The 25,449-nt window shown below is 47.6% G+C and overlaps 1 protein-coding gene across 6 annotated transcripts in view; it reads right to left on the bottom strand.

Moving 5' to 3' along the window:
• The window catches only part of TOM1 (target of myb1 membrane trafficking protein), a 48,392-nt gene extending 26,211 nt beyond the window's left edge, over nucleotides 1-22,181 (bottom strand). For all 6 annotated transcript variants that reach the window (XM_072655866.1, XM_072655867.1, XM_072655869.1 and 3 more), the window contains exon 1: nucleotides 22,056-22,181. In XM_072655866.1, coding sequence (XP_072511967.1) covers nucleotides 22,056-22,107 — 52 coding nt within the window. In that variant the 5' untranslated portion in view covers nucleotides 22,108-22,181. The remainder of the gene's footprint in view (nucleotides 1-22,055) is intronic.
• Nucleotides 22,182-25,449: the final 3,268 nt, after the last annotated feature.

The raw sequence follows: 25,449 nt of genomic DNA, 5'->3' as shown, positions 1-25,449 counted from the left end.
GGCATGAAACCAGAAGTCAAAAGGGTCCATTTTGAGACTTGGCTGATGACCAAGAATATAACCAACCAATGGATTGGCGGGGTTACTGCTGGTGTACTCACCTCACCTCTGTGTGCTTGGAACACACCTCTATCCACACCTCCATGCTCACCTCCATCCTCACCTCCTCCACACCTCCATCCACATCTCCATCCACACCTCAAGCTTATCTCCATCCTCACCTCCTCCACACCTCCATGCTCACCTCATCCTTATCTCCATCCTCACCTCCATACCTCCATGCTCATCTCATCCTTATCTCCATCCTCACCTCCACACCTCCATGCTCACCTCCATCCACACCTCCATCCTCACCTCCACATCTCCATCCACACCTCATCCTTATCTCCATCCTCACCTCCACACCTCCATGCTCACCTCCATCCACACTTCCATGCTCACCTCTATCCACACCTCCATCCTCACTTCCATCCTCTCCAACTTCTTACCTTCAGGGGCCACTTCCAGGGTGAAACTTTCCCTGATTATCTCTCACTCCATATTCCTCCTTTACTGTTCTCTCCAAGCCTCAATCTGCCCTTTCTCAAGCAATCAATAAGCCCACATTTATTAAGTATACCTACTATGCACCAGGCTAGGAGAATACCAAGACAAAATGAAACAATCCCAGACATCAGGGAGTTTCCACTGGAAATGATGCAAGCATCCTCCCCTCTGATCCTGCCACTGGACATCCACCCAAGGGAGGCCCACATCTCACAGACACCAAAATACACGAGTATTTTCTGCAGGAACGAAACCCAGCACTAGTGGGGAGGTAGGTTCTGGAGAATGACTGAACATAGGATTCTGGGAAAGGGCCTGAAGCCTGTCAGCAGGCTCAAGGCCACCAAAGAAGATGAAGACACTTGGATGCAGGTGAGATCCAAGGATGGCCGGCTCTTTGTCTACGATCTGTTCTGTATGTATCTTTGGGGACACTAGGTTTAAATTGGCAGGTTGGCCGGGTGATGCTCAGGCTGGGGCGGGGGCGGGGTGTATCCTAGGCCCTGGGCTGGCTATCACTGTCTGCTCTATAATAGGCCTGACCTCAGTCCCGCCCTGTTCCCTCCAGCAGAAAATAAAGGCTGCTTTGGAATGAGGTCAGGTGGCTGAGACAGAGAGGTGCCAACCTAACCTTGGATTCACTCTCTGGACAGCGGAGCTTGTGTTTGGGGAAGAGGAGATTGGCACACAAGACAGTGGGCAAGAGCATGTGACTTCCCCCAGGCCAAATGGTAATTAGGGCTCCCTGGAACCTTTGGTTTGGGTTCCTTGTTATCAACCAGGAGTAGTCTCCTCCATGGAAAGAGGGCATATGATGGAAAAAAAACCACAGTATTTAGAGTTAGAAATTTTTTGGGGGTGGGTGGGTGTTGGGGGAGCTAGGTGGTGCAGTGGATAGAACACCAGTCCTGGAGCCAGGATGACCTGAGTTCAAACATGGCCTCAGACACTGAACACTAACTGGCTATGTGACCTTGGGCAAGTCACTTAACCCTAATTGCCTTGCCTTCCCCCCTCCAAAATAAGAAAATTACAGCATTAAAAAAAAGGACACCTGGTTTTACCACGGACTGGCTGTGCAAAGTTGGGCAAGTCACCTTTCCTCTATGAATGGGCCTCAGTTTCCCTAATCTGTCAAATGAGGGGGTTGGACTAGATGACTCCCAAGGTACACCCAGTGATACCACCCACTGGGTAGATCTGCCTCCCAAAGGAGGGAGAGCCAAGCCTGAGAATCCCATTATTTCCAGGGCATAGCAGAGATGCTGCTGGGCTTTCTCTCACTCTGTAAAAGACTGAAAAGCACATATCGCCCCATATAGGCCAGTGCCAAGGGACCCTCTGGGGCAGTCAAGGAAAGGCTGTAGGTCACTTCTCCCATCTGTCCTCAAAGAGAAGGAAGGAGGTGTTCACTAGAAGAAGGATTTAGCCAGCAGGGCTGGGGGAGTGGTGTCAGGAACTCGGGGCTGGAGGGATCCTCAGGGACCTCTGTATACAACCTTCTCACTGGACAAATGAGAAATACCCAGGGTCTCTGGAACTGACCTGCTCACCTTTGGAAGTCCTGCCCTGGACTAGGGTGGTTTCAACTGGTGAGTGACCCCAAGCTCACCTTGCTCACTACAGGTCATACTCACCCCAGATCAGCTCCCCCTTCCCATCTCATCCAGTCATCTGCTCTCTGCTCCATCACAACATCCAGCCCCCACTGCCCTCCCTTTGGGCACAGCAACCCAATTCATACTACCGTCGATTCTGGATGTGAAGACTTTCTGGTCTAGAGATCACACACTCTGCTACCTGAACTTCAGGGGACAGGCCCATCTAACTTTGCTAATTGTAGCCCCAGGCACTTAGCTCAGGGCCCAGTGCTCACAGAGCACTTCAGATGGGCTCCTTCATTCATTCACTTCTTTGTCACTGATTCCCTCATTCATTCATTTATTGGTTTGTTCTTTCCTTTCTTCCTTCATGTGGGGCTCTAAGAGGTCTGCCCAAGGACCTAAGGAGAAAGAGAGAGGAGAGAGGGAGGGAGGGGGGGGGAGAGAGGGAGAGAGGGAGAGGGAGAGGGGAGAGAGAGAGAGAGAGAGAGAGAGAGAGAGAGAGAGAGAGAGAGAGAGAGAGAGAAAGAGAGAGAAAGAGAGAGAGAGAGAGAGAGAGAGATCATTCTTCACTGCTTTCTTCTAGAAGAAAGTCAAGAACCTGAACCCTCTCACTCAGAGGGAAGCTTGGCAGGGTAGGAAGAGCCAGCGCTGCCACATCAGCTCTCTAGACCCTTGTTTCTTGCTCTGTAAAGTGAGGCGCTTGGACTCAATGGACCCTGAGGGCTCTTACAGCACCATGAGAGTTGGCTGTAGTTGTTCAGTCATTTTCAGTTGTGTCCAGCCCCATTTGGGGTTTTCTTGTCCAAGATAATGGAGGGGTTTGTCATTTCCTTCTCCAGATCATTTTACAGATGAGGAAACTGAGGCAAATGGGGTTTAGTGACTTGCCTAGGATAATACAGCTAGTAAGTAAGGCTGGATTTGAACTCAGGTCTTCCTGACTCCAGGTTTGGCATTGTATCGACTGCGCTACCTAGCTGCCCCAGGAGACTGGACAGAAAACTACATAATCTCTATCATTTCCAGCTTTAAATCTTTAAAATCTCCAGCTACAGAGATGAAGACACAGGCATGTGGGGGAAGGGAAGGCCCCTCTCCTTAGTGAATCTTCTCCTCATTCCACATCCAAAGGTCACCTGCCAACAGCCATGATCCTATGTACATGATTCTAGGAAGGCTCCAGGTTCTAGGTTCCAGGGTGTTAGAAAACGCCCAGGCTCCTTAGATGCCCAGACCTCTAGAGGTGAAAAGGACCTAAGAAACCACCTTTAGTGCCACTTCCCCTTAGACAGCTCTGGACTCAAATGTCATCACATGTTAAGCCTACACTGAAAGGGGGCCTATGAAATATTACTTTTTATTCCAATCTTAACAAACACCAAATAGAAACAGGTTTCCATGTAGAAAAAGGCCCACCCCTTCTCTCTTTTCCTCATCTGCCAGGTCAGACATGCAGAGTGACAGGAACCAAACAGTGCAAAGGATGAGCTATGGATTTAAGGCCTTCAAAGCCAGTGTAGACAGGGACACTCAGCACCCCCAAAGGGCGTTCCAATCGGCCTCGGCTCCTTTCAGGTTCTGGGCCCTGGTGCCCAGAAACCTACAAAGTACATCTGCATTTGCCATCTTCTCGTCTCATGGCAGGGTAGAATCAAGGTTTCTGAAGTCTTCCTGGTTGTTTTGGACAGGTGCAAGCCCCAGAGGGGGCCTCACGGATTTATTTATAGGTAATTATCATCATTGGTGATAAACACTGTGGGCCCAGGGGAGAGGCTGAGCTAGGCTCTGTTGCTTCCAGAAGAGTCAGCAATCTTTCAGAGTGGGGGAGGGGGAAGAACACTGGATTTGGGGGCAGAGCAGGCCACTTACTTCCTGGGGGTCCTTGGGCAAAAGACTTAATTTACCTGATCATCAGCTTCCTTATCTATAAAATGACAGGGTCCAACTAAGCAGCTTCTAAGGATGGAAAAGTTTTGAGTACTAGCTCTGTTGTTCGAGGCCCTGAGTTCCAATCCCACTTTATATACTGTCTTAGTAACTTTGGGTAACCTAACCTGCATTGGCCTCAGCTTCCTCATCTGTAAAATAATGGTATTATCCTAAATGGTCTCTGAAACCCCTTCTGGCTCTCAGTCTGACATCCTCTGTAAATGGATGGCAGGGGGTGGATGGGCATGGGTGTGTTTTGAGGTGATGGGTACCTAATCTGATCCTGGAGAGGATACCTGCTGGCTCAAGTCTGTGATCTTGTAAGAACAATGTGTGAGGGGGGCAGGATGGGGAGTGGGCATCCATGGAGAGGCCAGGACTAAAGAAAGGGAAAAAGGAGTCAGGGGGAAATGGGGCTAGTTAGGAAGCACATAAAGGCAAAAGAAAAAAACAAAAGAGGCCCTTGAGGGCTGTGAGCAGGGCCGGAAGGAGGTGGTGAGCAGACGGCAGGCTTACCCAGAGGTAGGGACTGGGGCATTCGCTCCAGCATCTGCCAATATCTGCTCCCCTTTCTGGCAGCATCTCCAACCCCTGCCCCTCACCCCGGACTGCAGGTGGCCCAAGGGGATCACAGGCAATCAAAGCAGGCTGAGGACTCCGAATCTGGCTGCCCTCTTTGACTCCCACATATTTCCAGCATCCCAAATAGTTACCCAGTTGCCTGGTCTCTGCTTGTTGGATAAGCCTTCAGAGAAAACAAGAAAACCGGAGGCAAGAGACAACCCGACCCCCAAGCCTCCAGGTAGCAAAGTGGATAATGTGCCTCCTCCACTTCCTGGCTGGGTGGCCTTAGTTTTCTCACCTGTAAAATGGGATCAGAATAGGTCCTGCTTCCCCCGGTTGGGAGGATCCAATGAGACATAATATATACATAAGGCACTTTGTCAACTTTAAAGCGCTATATGTTAGCTATCATTCATTAGTAATTAGTTTATAAAATTAACAATAATAATTCCCAGGATAAATGAGACACTGTCTTGTTGAGTGGAGCACCCTGAACTTGGAGCTAGGAAGTCCTGTTGTGGTCCTGGCTGGCCACATGACTGGACAATTCCATGAACCTTCTTAATCTGTGAAATGAGGCAATCATCCTTGTATTAATTAGCCAGCAGGCTTGTGGTGAGGAGCATGGAAAGGCCTTTATAAGCCTTGAACCAAGATATGAATGTCAGTTGTTGTTCTGATTAATTCCAGACAGTTGCTCAGACTGAAACAAAGACAGAAAGCAAAGACCTTGGGAGACTCAGCCAGACCAGTGGGCCTAATTATGTTTTCTTTGAATATGCCAGATCTGAATGTAGGCCAGGCTGTAGAGAGCCTCTCTTTTCTGTTTTGGGATCCTGCCAGCCTGCTCTGCAGCCCCTCCAGGGTCACTAGGAAGGGCACTATCTAGATGGGTGAAACACCTGACAATGGGGCATGATTCCCCAAGGCCTTTGGTGTGGGGTAGACTGAGGGTCTCGTCCCAAATTCTGAGAGGATTTTGGGAAGTTCTCAAGTGATGAATGAACTTGAAACTCATTCGTTAGGAATTAAAAACCAGCGATGACGGTCCTACCAGGGGTATTATCTCTTTGGAGGTTCAAGATGATCTTTCAAGAGTACTCATTCTATAACTTTTGCTTTTACATCATTTTCCCTTCTGGAAAGATCTCAGCCCCTTCTCAGTGAGCCAGTCCTTATAACAAAGATAAAAAAGAGGAAAAAAGCACTTTGGCAAAACCAACCAACACCTTCATAAAGCACGTCTGACTATGAAGTAGCCCACACCCACAGTCCCCCACCTCTGCAAAGATGGGAGTTAAGGAGGTGCTCAACCTGTCTCTGGGGCCAAGTTTGGTTATTACAATGATAGTTTTGACACATGAGCTTTTAAAAAAATCCTCACTGATCTCTTTTGTTTTTATGACACTTTTATTTACCAATATAGCTGAATTTTCTCATTTTGTAGGTAAGAAACTGAGGGCCAGGGAGGGGAAGGGTTAGGCCATAAAACTCATGAACCGGCTAGGCCCAGAGCCCAAGTCTCTGAACAATCTTAGGGGACTCTTTCCCCAGCTCCCAAATGTGATCTGTCTGACTTAGATGACACTACCTGCTCCCATTTTAATGGCCCCTGAAGGTAGCAGAATCATTTCTACATTGAAACAGTGTGAAGTGGACAGTACAAAAATCATTAGACCCATTTTCCAGACAAGGAATCTGAGGCTCTGAGGGAGGAATGTAGCTGGTACAAGGTCACACAGTTACTGAGTGTTGGAGCCAGGATTTTATTTTTTCCACATTTGTCATGTTGCATAGAAGAATTAAAGTGAATGGGGGAAACCATGAGAAAAACCAAACCAAAAGAAAACATAACACAAGAGAAAATAGTCTGCTTCATTCTGCAATCCAATTCCATAGTTCTTTCTTTGAATGTGGAAGGCATTTTGCCTCAAGGGTCCAGTGGGAATTTTTTAGGTCCTTGCATTGCTGTGAAGGGCTAAGTTTATCAGAAAAATTCCTTGCACACTGTGGTTGTTACTGTGTACAATGATTTCCTGGTTCTGCTCCTTTCACTTAGCATCAGTTCATATAAAACCTTCCAGGCCTCTCTGAAGTCTTCCTGTTCGTTATTTTTTTTTAAATTAAATTATTTTATTTCTTTTCAGCATTCTACAATCATTTCCATATATCTTATTTTTTTTTCCTCTCCCACCTCCTCCTTCCCCCCTCCCTCCCCATTCCCTGCCTGAGATGGTGTACAATTTTATGTAGGTTCTACACATACATTCCTATTAAATAATTTTCACCTTAGTCATGTTGCATAGAAGAATTTAAATTGAACGGGAGAAACCATAAAACAAAAGAGAGTTGCTATAAATATTTTTGTACATGTGGGAACCTTTCCCATTTTTATGATCTCTTGAGGATACAGTCCTAGAAGTGATATTGCTGGGTCAAAGGGTATGCACATTTTTGTAGCCCTTTGGGCATAGTTCCAAATCGCTCTCCAGAATGGTTGGATCAGCTCGCAGCTCCACCAACAATGAATTAGTGTTACAACTCTCCCACATCTTCTCCAACATTTATCATCTTCTTATCTTGTCATGTTAGCCAATCTGATAGGTGTGATGTGGTACCTCAGAGTTGTTTTGATTTGCATCTCTAAATAATAGTGATTTAGAGCATTTTTTTCATGACTATAGATAGCTTTAATTTCTTCCCCTGAAAACTGCCTGTTCATATCCTTTGACCATTTATCAACTGGGGAATCACTAGTATTCTTGTAAATTTGACTCAGTTCTCTATATATTTTGGAAATGAGGCCTTTATCACAGACACTAGTTGCAAATATTCTTTCCCAGTTTTCTGCTTCCCTCCTAATCTTGGTTGCATTGAGTTTGTCTGTGCAAATCTTTTCAATTTAATGTAATCAAAATTATCCATTTTGCACTTCCTAACATTCTCTATCTCTTGTTTGGTCAAAAATTTCTCCATTCTCCATAAATCTGACAAATACACTATTCCTTGCTCCCCTAATTTGTTTATAGTATCAATCTATATACCAAGATCATGTATCCATTTGGACTTTATTCTTGTGTATGGTTGTCAGGCATTGGTCTGTGTCCAGTTTCCGCCACACTGTTATCCAGTTTTCCCAGCAGTTTTTGTCAAACAGTGAGTTCTTATCCCAGAAGCTGGGGTCCGTGGGTTTATCGAACAGGGGATTGCTATATTCACTGACTACTGTGTCTTGAGTACCTAACCTATTCCACTGGTCTACCCCTCTATTTCTCAGCCAGAACCAAGTGGTTTTGATGATTGCTGCTTTATAATACAATTTGAGATATGGTAGAGCTAGGCCACCTTCTCTAGCATTTCTTTTCATTAGTTCCCTTGATATTCTAGATCTTTTTTTCTTCCAGATGAATTTTAATATTATTTTTTCTAGCTCTAGAAAATAATTATCTGGTAATTTGGTATGGCACTGAATAAGTAAATTAATTTAGGTAGAATTATTATTTTTATTACATTAGCTTGGCCTAGCCATGAGCAACTGATGTTTTTCCACTTACTTAGATCTGACTTTATTTGTGTGAAAAATGTTTTGCAATTGTGTTCATATAGTTCCTGGGTTTGTTTTGACAGGTAGACCTCCAGATATTTTATAATGTCCTCTGTAGCTTTAAATGGGATTTCTCTATCAGAGCCAGGATTTTGAACCTAATTCTGCCAACCCCAAGGCCAGCACTCTCTCCACTGGGTGGAGGGTACTGGGTTCCAACCCCACCTCCAGCAGCTCTCAGCCATGTGACCCTCCCAAGTCTCCTCTCTGTGAGGTAGCTGGCCTGCATGGTCTCTACAATCTGTCCCGTGATCATAGCCAGCCATGAGCTTTGCTTTTATCTCTCTAAGCTTGGGAAAAGGCTACTTTTAGAAATTGGGGAAGAAGCCCTGATGTCAGGTGACCCAAATTCCATCCCCCACAGTCCTCAGAGGTGCAGGCAGAGTCCTAGGGCTACCAGAAGGAGGCCAACCCAGGGCTGACCATTCTGGGCACTTTAAACTTCCTCTCAAAGGCCCCCGTATCGCTCTCTGTGTATTCTGGCAGCCACTCCCCGCTGAGCCTTGCTTTCCTCGTCGGTAAAATGGGTTTGATGACTTTTCCCCTTGGATGGTGAGCTCCATGAAGACAGTGCTGGGTTCTGCCTTTCTTTGTACCAACAATCCAACAGATGCTTAATCAATGCCTGCTGATTCAGCTGACTGACTGGACCACCCAGACTGGTTCAGGAGACCTCAGATTCTTTTAGTTCAAAGAAAGGAGACAGTAGCTTTGCATGGACTCATTTCATTAACTTGTAAAAGCCTTCGTGGTGGGAGTGCCTAATCAAGCAATCACCAGCAATGGAACAGGCCTCCCCTGGCTCTGACTTCCTGAGGCTGCCCTCTTGGGTCTCATCTTTAGTTACTAGTCTCATCTGGTAGCACCACCACCCCCATCTTCCAAGGGGAACCTGCAGCCTCGAGGCCACATGTGGCCCTCTAGGTCCTCGGGAGTGGCCCTCTGACTGAGTCTGAGTTTCACAGAACAAATCCTTTTATGAAGGTGATTTGTTCCGTGAAGTTTGGATTCAGTCAAAGGGTGGCACTTGAGGACCTAGAGGGCCATACGTGACCTCAAAGTCACAGGTTCCCCACCCCTGCTCTAGACTACCCACCAAGCTGAGAGGGGTCTCAATTTGTGTGTGTGATCTAGACCCCTTGGACAGTCTGCTGAAGCCTCTGGACCCCTTCTCAGAAGCATGTTTTTAAATCCCTAAAATAAAATATGTGGGATTACAAGAGAAACCAAACATCTTGAAATATAAAAATATCAAATAATGTCAATGATAGAAAAATGAAACAAACTCCAACAAGCTCACATATGCCAGGTTAAGAACTCCTAACATAAAGTTGCTCAGTAACAGTGAATTGGTGGTGATTAAAAACCAAATGCTGCTGACTGACATCAGGGCCGATTCTGGATATGCTCAGGGCGGGCAAAGTGAGTTAGAAACAGAAAGGTTGGCCTCAATGACTCCTAGCAGCCAACAGTCCTTTGGGATGGGTGTCAGCAGCACCACCCTAAGAGGCAGCTCCCAGGCTCCTCCCCGCCCAGGAAGATGGCAAGGCCCAGCCGGGAGCCATGGGGAGAGTTTCCCTGAGTGGGGGCCCAGTCTTCTGCCAGTGCCAGCCTGGAGACATATAGCAGAGGGCAGGTGATAAATAAATGGTGTCTCACCTTATTGCCCTTAGTTGAAGTCTCTCTGGGGCAGACTAATCAGAACAGTGAACAGACCTGAGCTCTGAGAGTCAGTCACAAGGTCATGCAAGCACCACAAGCTACTTTGCCTTTCTGGGGCTCAATCTCCCCATTTTACAGATGAGGAAATGAATTCCCACTTTCCAGGATTGCTATGGGGAAAGGGATTTGTAAACTGAAGCAAGAGAGGAAGGATGGGGGTGGTGATGAGATGATTGGGCTCACAGTTGTCAAGCCCTGGATACTGATTACTTACGCTGGTGAGAACATGGTGGCACCAACAAAGTTCCCATGTCTTGGGGATTCATTCCTGCCCAGGGTTCATGAGTGTCCCTCTCTTGGTGACCAAAGACTGCAAGAAGAACACTCATAATTGAGCCAGGGGATCTGGGTTCAAATTCCCTAACACTACCTGTGTGACTCTGGACAAGTCATTAGCTTGCCTTGGCCTCCATTTCCTCATCTGTAAAATCAATGGTTGCGCGAGAGGACTCCTGAGGCTCCTTTCAGACTGAGAGCCAGGATTCTCTGAACCTGGTCCCATAAGTATGGCCATCCAGCCTCTGCCTGATGGCTTTAGTGACCAGGAGCTTATTCAATGGAGGTGGAGGAGGAAGATCTGGGCTTTCCTTATGTTGAGTTTTTCTTTATATTGAAGCCCAAAGCTATTTGTTTGCTATAAGTCTAATTCCTTCTTCCAACTAATATTTGAAAAGGGATCACATCTTCCCCTAAATCTTCTGTTTTCCAAGTTAACTGGTCTTTTGACAAGTTCTCCTCACATAACATAGGTGACTCAGTGGATAAAGTGCTAGGTTATCAAGGAGATCTAAATTCAAATCCAGCCTCAGTCATGTCCTAGCTGCGTAAGTCTGGGTAGGTCACTTCACTGTTTACCTCAGCTTCTTCATCTGTCAAATGAGCTGGGGAAGGCAATGGCAAACCACACTCGTGTCTTTGCCAAGTAGACCCCATATAACATCATGAAAACATCTGAAACAACTGAAAAACTACTGAACAAACCAACCTCACAGAGCATGTTGGCTGATTTCCAGATTCCCTTTAGAACTCATCAACACCCGCATTCAAATCCTGTAGAACTCACCAACAATCCTTACCAATATGGCAGCACCCTGAGCTGGACATTCTGTTTAGGATGGTGACCATCACCTCTGGATGGAAGGCCCAGTGAGCTCTTCTGGCTGCGGCCTCATGAATGAGCTGGCCAAGCTATAATGACCAAGTCAGAATAATGGCCAACAATAGTAGCCATTAGCTTACTCTCGAAGGTTTATAAAGCACTTTATCTTATGTGGTCTTTATACCCACCCTGGGAGGGAAGGGATTCAAGCATTATAATCTTTATCTTACAGAAGAGGAAACTGAGGCTCAGCTCCTTCAGGCTCTGTGAGTCTTGGCTATTTCAAGATAAATGCCTGGTCAAAGCCCTGCTGAGCCTTAGGTACTCTCTGGGACAATGGCAGGCTTGGAAAAAGGGTCACATGCTTAGAAGCAGTTTTCCTTAAGCCTGTGCACTTGCTCAGGACATAGTTTCCAAATGATTAATTCCCAGGGAGTTGTAACTTGGTGCATAGCTATTGTCTTAGTTGCCTGGCTGCCACTCCTTCAGCCAACCTCCCTGCTCTGTCCTCCCTTCCCCCACCTAGGAACCATAAGGAAGATTATATTGTGCTTTTAAAGTAGAGAAAAGCACTCCTTCCTCCCCCATGTCTTGGAATCAGAATCTGTGCCATGGGACTTTCAGCTGAAACCTCCTCTATGTGTGGTCTCCTCCATGATAACAGGAGATTTTTCTACTTGTATTCCCAGGGCTTTGTTCATAGAAGGTACTTAACAAATGCTTATTTAGTTATCCATCCACCCACCCATCCACCCACCCATCCACCCATCCATCCATCCATCCATCCATCCATCCATCCATCCCAATGGCTAGCCAGGAGCTGACTCAACTGCAGACCATCTCCTGAAACAGAATGGCCACATGAGGCTGTGAAGATGGAGGGTGGTCTGTAAGCAAGAAGACCAGAGGCCACCTTACCTGTTGGGGTGGTTCTAAGAAGGGCTCCTGGCATGCTAAGCAACTCTAGATAATAAATGGTCACAGGGAAAGGCGGAGGAAATCCCAGATTTGCTCCTTTCTCTGCCCAACTGGGGAAGAACAAAGCCTATTCACCCAGTCCTACTCAAGGTAGATGCCAAGACCTGGATTCCTAAAATGGGATTAAGCTTTGGAAACAGTGCGATCCCACAGCGTGAAACCCAAACCCTGTGTGAACTTGGGCCCCCCTCGGTGCAGGGAAAGTTCTGGAAGGCTGTGGACAAAGAGCCAAACAGACCTGTTCTGATTAGTGGGTGACCTCGGACAAGGCATTTGCTTCTGCTGAGACTCAGTTTCCCTTCCCATCCCACAGTCTTGTTCTGAGGTCAGAGGAGATGCTTGTAAAGCTCTTTCAATACCAGTTATCATTTGTTTTAGCGGCAGCAACAGAACCTCCTGGGACTGCTCCCAAATGACAGCTCTCTGTTTATTCCCAGGCTTCAAAGGCAAAGACTGGAGCTAACCTGGCTCAGGCAGTGTGGCCTAATGGAAAGAACGCTGGACTGAGAAATGGAACACCCAGATTTGAACCCTGACTTTAAAGCTGCCTCACCTGGGATCACTCAGTTTTGGCCCTGCTTCTTTCAGACCTCAATTTCCCTCTCTGTAAAATGGGGGGGGGGGGGGGGCGTAGCCTCAAATAATGTCTGAACGTCCCTTTGAGCTCTAAAAATCTGTCATTTCTCTAGCAATAGCACTTCTAGAATTGTATCCCAAAGAGATCATAAAAATGGGAAAGGGTCCCACATGTACAAAAATATTTATAGCAGCACTCTTTGTGGTGGCCAAGAACTGGAAATTGAGGAGATGCACATCAATTGCGGAATGGCTGAACAAGTATATGAATGCAATGGAATACTATTGTGCTATAAGAACTGATGAACAGAAAGACTTCAGAGAGGCCTGGAAGGGCTTACGTGAACTGATTGATGCTGAGCGAAAGGAGCAGAACCAGGAGAACTTTGTACACAGTAACAACCAGAGTGTGCGAGGAATTTCTCTAGCAGACTTAGTCCTTCACAGCAATGCAAGGACCTAAAAAACCTCCCAATGAACTCCTGAGGCAAAAATGCCTTCCACATCCAGAGAAAGAGCTGTGGAATTGGATCACAGAATGAAGCAGAACATTTTCTCTTGTATTATATCATTTTGTTTTATGGTTTCTCCCATTCATTTTAATTCTTCTATGCAACATGGCTAAGGTGAAAATGTATTTTAAAGAATGTATATGCAGAACCTATATAAGACTGCACACTGTCTTGGGGAGGGAGAGGGGAGAAAAGGAAGAGGATGGGGGAGGTAGGGGGAAAAATTTAAGATATATGGAAGTGATTGTAGAAACCTGAAAACAAATAAATTAATTAATTTAAAACAAACAAACAAAAAAATCTGTCATTTCTTCTATTTTTTTGAAATTATTTCTCATTTCCATTCTGAACTTAATGAACACATGGCTTCTGAAACCAAGCAGCTCAGTGTGGTCAGTGGTAGTGACGTCTGCCTCCCCCCGTTCCATGCTCACCCCTGGGATGTTTCTGGAAGACTTCCCTAAAAACTCCGGTCTGCTCAGTCTTTCTCCTCTACCCACAGGTCACCAGCTCTTGAAGCCCAAGTGTAATTTTTACATAGTCAGCAATCCCTGAAGCTAGGCCCTCCCCTTCAGCCCAGAGGTCACTGGAGTGTGGCAGGATTCATTCTCCTCTCCCTTGGCAGCTGGTGTTAAGTCTGAAGTCACAGAAAGGCCCGTCTGAGGCTGGGGGCACCAGCACACCATAATAATGGCCTTGCCAGATGAGATCATCCCCTCTTCCTGCCTGCTCTGCCCCCCTAGTTTTGGATCAGAAGGCCTGTTTTACTGTGTCTTTCCTAGATAAACATAGATGCAGAATGTAAGGGCCCAAGACAGTGGGGACTTTGTTCAATTCCTACCAGAACAGAAGCCACCAGAGAGGCTTCTTGGATATCTCCAGTGAAGGGGAACTCACTACCTTTCAGAGGCAGCTGACTGCACTTTTCAATAGCTGCTAGTTTTAGGAAATTTTCCCTGATGTCAAGCCTAAATTTGGCTCCACACCTTTCATCTGCTGGCCCCTGGTTGTGCTCTCTGGAGGCAGGCAAAGCTGAATGAATCCTTCTTCCCCAAGACAACCCAGCTGTGCCTCCCTGCCTCCTTCCAAACCCTATACTCTCCTCTTCTCTGGGACACAGAGGCTGTGCTTCTCAGAGTGGGAGGGAGGTTCTAGAAAGGCTGAATTCTGGCCTGTGAAACAAGCCTGGAATAAGGGGGACCACAGAGGAAACGCAGAACTACAGATGATCACAGGTTGGCTCATGAACTCGGGAGGAAACCATGGTGGCTCTGCCTAGAGTAAAGATGCCCGAGAGGTTTCAAATATGACATCAGCTCTCACACAGAGAGAAGTGAGAGTGCAAAGGGCCTGGGTTGGAGTCTTTGCTTCCACTAGCCATATTACCTCAGTGAAAAGTCCTTCTCTGAGCCTCAGTTCCTTCATCTGTAAAATGGGGCTTATACTAGAATCCCAGGATATACATGAACTATTTGTGAGTTTGGCCTCCACTGAAGGAGGATTACCCAACAGCATGGGTGTATGCTGAACATCTTGGGAGAAGTCCTGGGCAGCTCTCTTTTGGAAGGGTCTGGAAACTGGGAGAACCTGGGATCTGCCTGGAATGCTTCAAGTATTCATAGTAAAAGCCCCCACCACTTTTTTTTTTTATAGCATTTTAAGGTTTATAAGGTACTTTCCTCAAAGCTTTATGATGTGGAAAGAAAGGAAGCAAAGCCCCCAGTACCTTGGACACCTCCCCACTGTGACCTGCCCCCTCCTCCACTTTATGGTAAGACTTGGATAAGAGGGGCCAGGATGGGATGAAATCCGTATTGGTGGAGGGAATGGCTGCATCATCAAGGGACTTACAGATCCACTGGAGTATTCCTTACAACACCTCTGGGAACTCAACATTTTAAAAAGTGCATGCCAAAAAAAAATAATTAAAAAATCTGTTTTACATGACTCCACGTGTGTATAACTGATATCAGTTTCTTGATCTCTCATTGAGTAGGGCAGAGCCGTAGGCAGGGGAGAATTTGGAACTCAAACGCTTAAAAAAATGTCCTAAATGGATGAATGAATGAATGAATGAACGAACAGTAAATTACACCATGCCCCTGGTAGTAGTACAAGGGCCAAAGGCCCATGAGAAAAGGAAAGGAGGTGGTTTGTTCATGATCGGCTAGTGAGGGGTGGAGGAGGCCCTCAAACCCGGGTCGCCCCTAAATCTAAGAACTGTGCTCTTTCAACATGCTAGAATTCCTCTCTCCCTTCAAATATCTCACTCACTACCAGTTTCCATCCATTTTCCTGACTCCCTGCTTTCACTTACACATCCTTGTCCACTCTCTTGCATCTGGACCTTCTCTCCCCATGGGCATCTGCCTTGCTGACCACAGCTGGACTGATCTCTGGCCCGCACGGCTCAGCCCCACCTCTCCTACCTTTCCAGGCTCTATTCTAGAACTGTCTTCATTTCATTCAACAGGCATTCACTGAAAGTCTATCATGTGCTTGCTCTGGCTGACAACAATCCCGAAGGCCTTTTCATGGTCATTGTTCCCCTTGGTTCTGTGATACTCCTAGGTGGCTAGGGCAGGAATTCTATTTGGTTGAGACAAGACAGGTTAAATCATTTGCGTAAGATCATATAGCCAGCCTCGCCACTATGCCATGGAGAATCTACCCTCAGTCTTTAACACGCAGCGATTTAAATGACAGAATCTCATAGGTGGTTAAGAATGGGGCGGGGGAGGACCCCACTCTGCCCGCCCCCCCCCCCCCCCCCCCAGCTGTGGCCTGGTTCTCTTCCTTTTTATGGTGTGATCTTTGCTAACCAGGTTGTCTAATGTGGTGTATGGACTAGCACAGGTGGCCTTAAGGCTGCAGGTTCCCCACCCTGGTCTAGCATGTTTGCCTAAAGTTAATTTTTTGCCAGCTGGCTTCCTTGTTCATATTCATGTTGAGTAGGGAGTTCTCCAGGTAAATTTTTTTTTTTGAGGGGGAAGGGAGAGTCATCAAACTCTGGGTTACTGATTGTTGGCTGGCCTGTTCCAGTGATCTCCTTCTAGTCACGGCTTTATAACAGGACGACCAGAAGTGAGATTCAAACCTTATTCCTTCTCTTTGTCATTGTTTCTCTTAACATTTCAGACCGCTCCTCCAAATGAACTTTGTCCTTCTATCTAGTTCTTGAGACATTCCCTGGCTAGTGTGATTGGGGCTGTGTCTGCTGGGAAGGAGCCAGGAGTTACCATCCTCCAGCAGAATAGGAATCGCTCACATCCAGCCTCCCTCAACCAGAGGACCTCCAGGGATGGGAAAAACATCCCCTTTTCTCACACACCTCATTCCACTTTTGTATACTTTAAATTCATTTTTCAGCAATCCAGAATCTACCTTTCACCAACTCCTATCTTCTATTCCTGCCCTCGGGGATCAAGAAGAATCAACTTACTCCTAAATGGCAGCCCTTCAGATACTCAGAAGATACCTATCTTGGCCCACCTAGGTTTTTTTTTTTCAGGTAAGGAATTGGTGGTTCTTCGAAATTCTCCAAAGAACACCAGATGCTGAATGCTGCAAAAATATAAAGAACAGGCCTGGATGTGAGAAAGATATGAGAAGACACCTTCCCCTGACCCTTACTTGGGTGTCCGAAGGTGCGGAACACTGAGGAGAATGGCAGGCTTGCTTTGGCGGAATTTTTTTCTTTCTCACTTTTTTCTTTTTAAATTTTATTTATTTGGTTTTAGTTTTCCGCATTCACTTCTATACGATTTTGAGTTCTAAATTTTCTCCCCCTCCCTCCATTCTGCCCCTCCCAAGGTAGAGTACAATCTGATATAGGCTACACATGTACAATCATATCAAACATATTTCCATGTTATAAAGAACAATTAGTACCAAAGGGAAAAACCATGAGAATTTCTCTCTTTTTAAATTTATTTTGTTCCCTCCCTCCCTCTCATTCTCTTTCTTAAAATTGTTTTAAGATATGACTTTCTAGGAGGGGAGAGAGGGACACCGGAGGAAATATCAGGGTTAGAAAAACAGAAGAGCTCAAAAAAATCTATTCTTATTTTAAAACTCCAGATTACTTATCCTTCCCTTAACTAGTTTGGTCAGTTCTCTGCCCCAGCTGTTGATGTTTCCTCCACAGACAGCTTCCTCCAGCTCCCTAACTCCCACCTTCATCTTTCCAGATGAAAAAAAAATGGCAGTCTTTCTCCTAAATGGCTGTAAGAGAATCATTCCTAAAGCTTCATTTCTGACCTCTGCATTTGCCCAGGGGAAATCTCTATTTCCATGTCCCACTCACCAGAAACTAGATGTTCCCAAGATAGGCTGCAACACTTGTTCCTTTAAACATTCCCCAAAGGCCCTGCCACCTTTCCATAAACATTCCCCCAAGAGGGTTGGACCATCTTTCCACTTTCCCGTTTCCCTAATCCTGCTGATAATATCATCTACCTAAAACACCAGGCTTGCAACCCTACAAATAACTTTTGTTCTTCCCTTTCTCTGCCTTTTCTGCCCTCCCCACTCAATCATTAGGGAAAAACAGAAGGACTGTAATTCAGAGTCAGGGAGGCAACTGTTGTTTGCCTTATTAGTCGAATTTCACAGAGAAACTGAGGCACAGAGAGGTAAGTGATTTACCCAATGTCACACAGGTAGGTGGCAGAGCAAAATGAAAATTAGGGCCAGTCTCTGATATAAGTGGAAGCTACAGATCCCTTGTTTATTCAGCCCCTGTAATCCTCTGGGAGGTCCCATAGCTAGGAAACAGAATTCCTGAATCGTAGTCTGTCCTCAGGTTGTCTCCTGCCCTATGTTTTGGTGCTGGCAGGACCTGTCCTGGGACAGTACTTAGAAAATGCTTAGATAACCACCAAATGTAATCACAAGTGATTACTTATTAATCTGGAAACCTTTCCCTACTGGGCTGTTGCCCTGGTGAAGGGGCCCATGGATAGAGAAACAATAGCAGGAAGGTTAGTATTAACTAAATTATATTTGTCAGCCTGCAGAGATGAGGGGAGTCAGGGGTCACGGTGGACCCCATGGGCTGGAAGAGCCACCATCTGTCAGGTAGGAGGATGGAGGAGCCTGTGGAGTTCAAGCCTGCCCATATGGGCCCAAAAAATGAGTATAAAGATGCAGTTTTGAAGTGGATACAGGTGACCTTGTTCCATTATCAGCACAGACCCATGGAGACTGTAGCTCTGGGCTGTTCTGCCCGTGGCTGATGGGGCTCAGAGGCTACAGATCCTGCCCCTTGGGCCTGGTGGGGAGGCAGCTCTTCTGGGGAGAACCTTCCACCCCCAAAGAAGATGGCCTTGGGCCAACAGAAAGGATTCGGGATGAACCTAGATTAGTGCCATGCGGTTTCACTCTACCTCTGACTAAGGGAAGAATCAGGATGACTGGGCTGTTCAACCAATACCTCTCAGGGGCCTACTATGTGCAGGTTAGTACGGATGTATGGGCCTACTCCATGCAGAACACTGGATTAGTACAGATGTATGGGCCTACTATGTGCAGAACACTGGATTAGTACAGATGTATGGGTTTACTATGTGCAGAACACTGGATTAATACAGATGTATGGGCCTACTACGTGCAGAACACTGGGTTAATAAGGGTATATGGGCTTCCTACATGCAGAACACTGGGTTAGTACAGATGTATGGGCCCACTACATGCAGAACACTCATATCCTGTGCTTTTAGATTTGGGGCCCTGGGCACATCAATTAGTCCACTAAGCTTCGATTTCCTTCTTTATAACATGGGCATAATACTAAGTGGATTCTCCAGCCCACAAGGCTGCCATAAACCTCAGAGGGCTAAGAACATTCAAGTTACATTCAAGTTCAGTAATCCCTGAACCATGGGTTAATGTCAAAGGTGGCCACTAGGAGAGGAGGATGGTCTGCTTCTCCTGTTGGATCTGTCACTGACTCTGGGACCTTGGCTAAGTCACTGTGTGCCAGTGAGAATAAGAGGGCCAGACAAAGGACCTGCCAGACCCCTTCCAGCGCTGCTGGGATGCTCTGATGGCTGGGAGAGAACAGGAGTAGCTCAGGCTACCAAGAGGAGCTTCCTTAGCCTTCCAAGACCCCCTATACCTCCTGGTTAGTGCTAAGAAAGGCAAACCCTCAGGAAAACTGGTTACATACAAAAGGGAGCTTGCCAAAGAGTGAGGAGAGAGCTGGGTTCAAATCCTGCCTGATACTGACTAGCTACATGGTGCTGAGGAGATGATTTCTTTTTAGGCCTCAGTTCACTCATCTGTAAAATGGAGACACTATTGATAAGGTTTCCTTGGAAGGATTGGTGTGCCCACAGCTGGCAATGAAAGCTCTTCCCAGCTTATTGTCCTGCTTCATACATCATGCTCTCTCTCTCCCAAATCAAGCCTTTGCCCTGGTGGTCCCCTCTGCCTGGAATGCCATCCCTCCTCATTTCTGCCCTCTTTTGCTTTCTCTGAGTGCTCTCAGCAAACGCCTGGTCCACAGGAAGCAGACACTTCACAGATGCCTTCAGAGTTACACTCTATGAATTGCTGTAACTCAGAATGGTGAATTTTCTCCAAAAATCCATTGTATTTGTCAATTAGGGAAGCTCCAATCTTGGCCAGAAGTGAAAGTGGGGCAGTCTGGGACTGGGGGGTGGGAAGACTCAGGAGCCACAGGCATGCTCTCTCCAGCCCAGAACCTGACTCATGGTCAGGTGGCCTTCCAGGAGGCGTCTAAAGCTGGGATCACCCCACCCTGGGAGGAATCTGAGAACAGTTATTCTGACCACAAAGGCTGGAATTCCAGAGATGGGGGATGAGCTTGGGATGAAATCAGATCAGACATTTGGAATTGGAAAGGACAGTCAGTCTGCAAGGCTGCCCTGCCCAGGCCAGTCCCAGGACCAGAATCCCAGTCTTTCTGGTTCAGAACTCTCATTGTAGAAGATGCCTTGGGGGGTGGGGGGTGGGGGGCAGGGGGAGAGGAGGAGTCAGATCCTCACAACAACCTTGGGAGAGAGGGGCTGGTAGTAGTCCCACTTTCAGGTGGGGAAACTGAGGCAGACCTAGCTGACTTGCTCAGGGTTACATACTTAAAAAGTAGCTGAAGCTAAGTTTGGACTAGTTGTGCTCCACCCGGTGAGTAATCCAGCCGCCTTCTGAATCTCATCTTATCCTCAGCACAGTCTTGTTAAGCAGGTCATGCAAATATTAAAAGGCCTGGTTCAGGTCCTCATCCCTTCTGGCCTTTTGATAGCATCCCCAGCCCTGTCTTTCCCCTCACCCAGATGCCACTCTGCCTCCTCCCCTCCAGTGGCACCCCATCACCTCCAGGATCAAATAGAAAATAAAGTCCTTCACCCCATTCCAGTCTTCCACCTTCCACCTCCTGTGTGCTGGTGTTGCTGTTTCCAGAACACATAACTCTTATTTCCCACCCACAGGCCTTTGCACTGTCTGTGCCCCATGCCTGGAAGCCTGTCCTTCTTCACCTCTGCTCTTTGCTACCCCAGTTTCTCCAGGACTCAGTTCAAATCCTACCTTCTTCCAAAGGCCTCTCTTGCGAGATGATTTTCTCTCCACTCTGTACCCATTCCCTAGGCACAGCCATCTTCCCACCCATACAAAGGGAGCTCCCCTTTCTTTGGGTCTCCAGCCCCTCCCACTATGCCTGGCCCGGAGTAAGCACCTAAAGGAGCTGCTGACTGACTGATCACAGACAAAGCAGGGTCTTCCAGTGGCCCCCTCCTCAGCTGGGACAGACCCAGCCTCAGGTCCTCCCTTCTACTTTTCAGAATTCTTTTTTCCTTGGAGGATCAGCTTCATGCCACCTACTCCATGAAGCCCCCCTTCCTCTTCCTAGGATCAACTTTTCATTCATCTGCATAACTATGACACCCACTGTATACATGTTAGTCAGTTAATTAACTGATTAACTGCAGTGACTTCTCAGAATATCAGGCCTAAATGCGTGGTCTCCCCTCAACAGGACACGAGCTTTTCCAGGCCAGGGACCATCTAGATTGGTGACCCCCAACGCACACAGTAAGTGCTTAATAGATGCCTTTTCATTCAGAGGATCAAAAATCTACCGGAGAATGGGGACAGATGAAGGGGTGTGGCCCGGGGGAAGTGAGGCAGGATTGGGACAGAAAGTGCTGTAGCCAGCATTTATTAGGCGCCTACTGTGGGCCGCGGTCTGGCGACACAGAGAAGACCCAGACTCACTGCTTCCCCAGCCCAGGGCTACGCGCACAGTAGGGAGCTTTCCCCCTCCCCTGTATCTGGTCTGCACGTGGTCACTCTGAGTCCTCCAGGGCACACAGCAGGAGCTACAAAAATGCTTACTGACCAATTTATGTCCGTGGAACTGCACCCCCATTTTGCAGATGAGAAACTGAGGCTCAGACAAGAGAAGTGACGCAGAAAAGTTGGGAAGACCCTCGGGGCACTGGTCCGCCCCGGAATAGTCAGGGGCAGGACTGGAACCCAGATCCTCCGCCCCCCCAGGCTCTGTCCCGTGGATCCCTCTGCCTCGAGGTCCCTCGCCCGGGTGCCGAGTGCCAGACCCCGGACACCCCTGTCCCGGCGCAGCTGACGCTCGGAGCCCCGGGGGCGGGAACGCTGCGGGCCCTTTAAGAGAGAAAACTTTCTGCCCGGCTCCGGGGACCTCCTCGGGCGCTGATTGGATAAGCCGCGGCCTCCGGCTCCCGCCCCCCAAGCAGGCTATAGGCCCGAGCCCTCGCCAGTCGGTCAAACCACCTTTTCTATTGGCTCGAGGACGTTGTCACTCCGCGCTCTCGAGGCAGGGGGGGAGGATCCCCTGAGTCCCCTAGATCTGGGGCTTCGAGCCCGAGGGGTCCCCAGGAGGCGGAGGCCGGCATTGGGGAGGCCGGGACGCGCGGAGCACTTACCGATGCGCTGCCCCACAGGGGAGCTGAACGGGTTCCCCAGGAGAAAGTCCATGGTCGCCGCCGCCGCCACCCCTCCGAGCCCGAGGGATCAGCTGACAGCAACTGCCACGGCCTCGGAGTCGTCACGTGACCCGCCCCCCCCCCCCCCCGAGCAGCCACAGGCCCCGCCCCGTGACGTGCCAATCACCGGCACGAGGCGTAGGCGCGCGGTGGGAGCAGGGGGCCCTCGTGACGTCACGCAACCTCGCCACCCCGCAGCCTCCTCCGCGGAATGTCAGAGGTCATCGAGGGCAGCCCCCGGCCTCCCCTCCTCCACCGTTGCACACCGGAGGCCCAGAGAGGGGGCGGGGCTTGCCCGCAGCTACAGCCATAAGCGACTCCCTGGCTGCCTGCGGCCTCAGTTTGCCCCTCCGTGCCAGGGGGCGTTCCCGGCTGGCCCCCGGGGGCTCCGGGTGTAAGGACTCTATGGTAAAAGGGAGAGCGGAGAAGGGCGAGGGGATGGGCTCGGAGTGGGAACGCCGGGTTCCCCTCCTACCTGCCGAAGTCACCGTCAATCAGCATTTATTAAGCACCTCCTGTGTGCCAGCCCCGGAGCGCATATAAGGAAAGTCAGGGGCCGCCCTTGCCCTCTAAGAGGGACCAGGAGACCGGCACAAACTCCTGCCTTGTGCGGCTTCCCCCCTGGAGCCCTCACTGTTGTCATTTCCGTGGTATCTGGCACACAGTAGGCACTCAATAAGTGCTCATGGGGGGCTGGACGCAGTGATCCCCAAGTCACCGTATGATTCCTCCCCACCCCTGGTCACCATGGCAGCTCACTAAGCAGTCCTTCCCCGTTAGCCAACTCCTTGGTATTCCAGCATCTGTTTGGGGGCTTTATGGAGCTCCTGGCTCTCCCCCTCCCCCTACAGATGGGTAAACCAAGGCCCAGCCGTCATGTAGTGACCTAGGCTCTCACCTAACTTTTCTGCTCACTGGCTGTGCCAACCTGGGTAAGTCCATCTCCCTTTGTCTCAGTTTCTATTTGAATAATTAAGTGGAGAACAGGGACACCTAAAGGAGCTGAGGGTTGGACTGATTTCCCTGTGGTTGTAAGCACGTCATCCTTCCCCACCCTTCCGGTAAGGACTAGGACTATTAGACCATTCATTGTTTTTTCCAAAACAGTCAGTGGTCCCTTTCCAACAAGCCTATCTGTTCACTCTGAAAAAAGAAGGAAAATCCAGGAATTGGAAACCCCAAGGGGAGAGAACCACTTGGCAAGGTGTTGCCCTTTCAAGATGGAAATCAGGTGGGCCAGCTTCAAGTTATTTTATTAGATGTTTGACTTCTCTAAACCTATTTCCTCATCTGTAAAATGGAGATAATTACATTTTTACTGGCTGTCTCATGGCGTTATTAGGAAGATGCCATAAACACAAAAAAATTCATAAAAACAAGTTTTCTTTATTATTATTAGGTGTTAAGTATTCATTGATTACAATAATGTGATTTTTAAAAGACCTAAACAAAAGTTGAAATCTGTTTAGGCCTCAGAGGAAACCTTAAAAGTGCTATAAAAATATTAGTTGCTGCTATGGTTCAAGTCAATTCAATAGACATTTATCAGACACCGGTATGTGCCAGGTCCTGGGAATACAAAGTAAAAAATGGAAGCATTGTTTGCTCTCAAGGGTTACATTCTACTGGGGGACAGGGGAGAGGGAGAGAATGTACACAGACAAGCGAATACAAACGTATACCAAGTTATTGGGAGGAATCAGGAAAGACCCAACCATAGGGTACCAGGGCCTTGTACTTGCATAAGCCCTAGAGTTTTCAAAGTGCTTTCCAATCCATATTTAACACTCACCACAGCCATTAAAGGGGCTTCAACAATGATCTGGCTCTTTCTTTGACCAGCTGTGTGACTGCAGACAAGTGATAACCTTTCCAAGCCTCCCTGCCTCATCTGTAAAATGACGTTAATTCTTGTGCCATAAGAGGGTAATTGTCAGGAAAGTGCCTCGTCAACCTTGATGTGCTACACATGGGAGCTATCAGAGTAGAAAGGGAGATCCCCATGCCCTTAATTTACAGAGAAGGACACTGAGGTCGAGGCTGCCAAAAGTCTCCCAGTTACCGATGAGTAGTAAAGACGAGACATTCAGATCTTCTGACTCTCTTTAAAGGAGTCTTTCCATAATACCATATGCTTAACCCCATGAGGTAGGCAGGCATTGTTAGAGGGAGAAACTGAAACCCAGAGATAAATGAATGAATGGTGCCAAGTGTGGGGGAAGCAGATAAAATAAGTCACATTCCAGTGGGGGAACTCACTAAGTTATTTGCTCATGTGTTTTGCATGGTCAGGAAGGAGGTGTGGAGCACATTTTGACACCAGATTGGGGCTGCCTTCTCCCATGTGTCTGCTTCAGAGGAGAACAGAGGAAGAGTGTGCAAAAACCACAGGATCTTAGAGATGTCTAAGTTCAGCTCCATGCATTTAATGGATCAATTTTACTTTATCTTCCATCAGCAGACATGTTTAAATGGATGTAGGGAAAGCAAAGACAGACCCAGAAAAATCCCCAGAAGCACAATGGAACTCCCAAACAAGTCATAGAATAAGCATATAACCCATTGACCAAGTAAAAATAAAAACAAGAGAACATGTCTCACTCCAGAAGTCAATGGGTGGCAGTGGAAAAAACTCCCTGTTCTGGAGTCACAGGTCCTGGGTTCAAATACTGCCTCTGATGCATATAATCAAGTTACCCTGGGCAGACCTAGACCACAAAGCCTCTGAGATTCTTTTCATTTCTAGATTTAAGATGCCCTGATGCCATAAAGTGTGGGTTGGCAAATTACATAAATCATCCTTAGGTTCATACAAAAATCCTTAGGGGTTTGCCAACCCCTGCTCTAGGCAAGGAAAACAATGATAAAAAGTGGTGACTGGACTGGTGTCCTTGCTATTGGACAGAAGAGACAATGACCACGGGACTCATGAGTTACTGTTTTTCCAGTTCAGTGTTCTCTGCCTCTACGCAGGTCTGTTGACACCTGTTCTTTGGGCTTCTGCTTTCTCTCTCAAATTCATTAACTAATGACATATCTTTGCCTCTTCTCTTATGGTGAAGCAACATTCCCATCTAATCTCATACAGTAATTTCTTCAGCCATCCCCCTAATGGGCACCCAAGTGGCTTCTGGATTTTTTTCCATCCTACTTTTCACAGATGAAGAAAGAAGGGAGGGTCACAGGAGAATATTGGAACCCAGGACTCCTGGCTTGTGGACTGTCTCCATCATACCACCTGGTCTCGTGCCTAGACTCAAGAGCTGTTCAGGACCCAAGGCTTCCCTTCCCTCTCTAAACTTGATGCCTTCCCATACTTAAGTTGATCTGGGAT

This window comes from Notamacropus eugenii, chromosome 3 (genome assembly GCF_028372415.1).
Source record: "Notamacropus eugenii isolate mMacEug1 chromosome 3, mMacEug1.pri_v2, whole genome shotgun sequence".
In the NCBI taxonomy this organism is placed as follows: domain Eukaryota; kingdom Metazoa; phylum Chordata; class Mammalia; order Diprotodontia; family Macropodidae; genus Notamacropus; species Notamacropus eugenii.
This window is presented reverse-complemented; position numbering and strand designations above follow the sequence as displayed.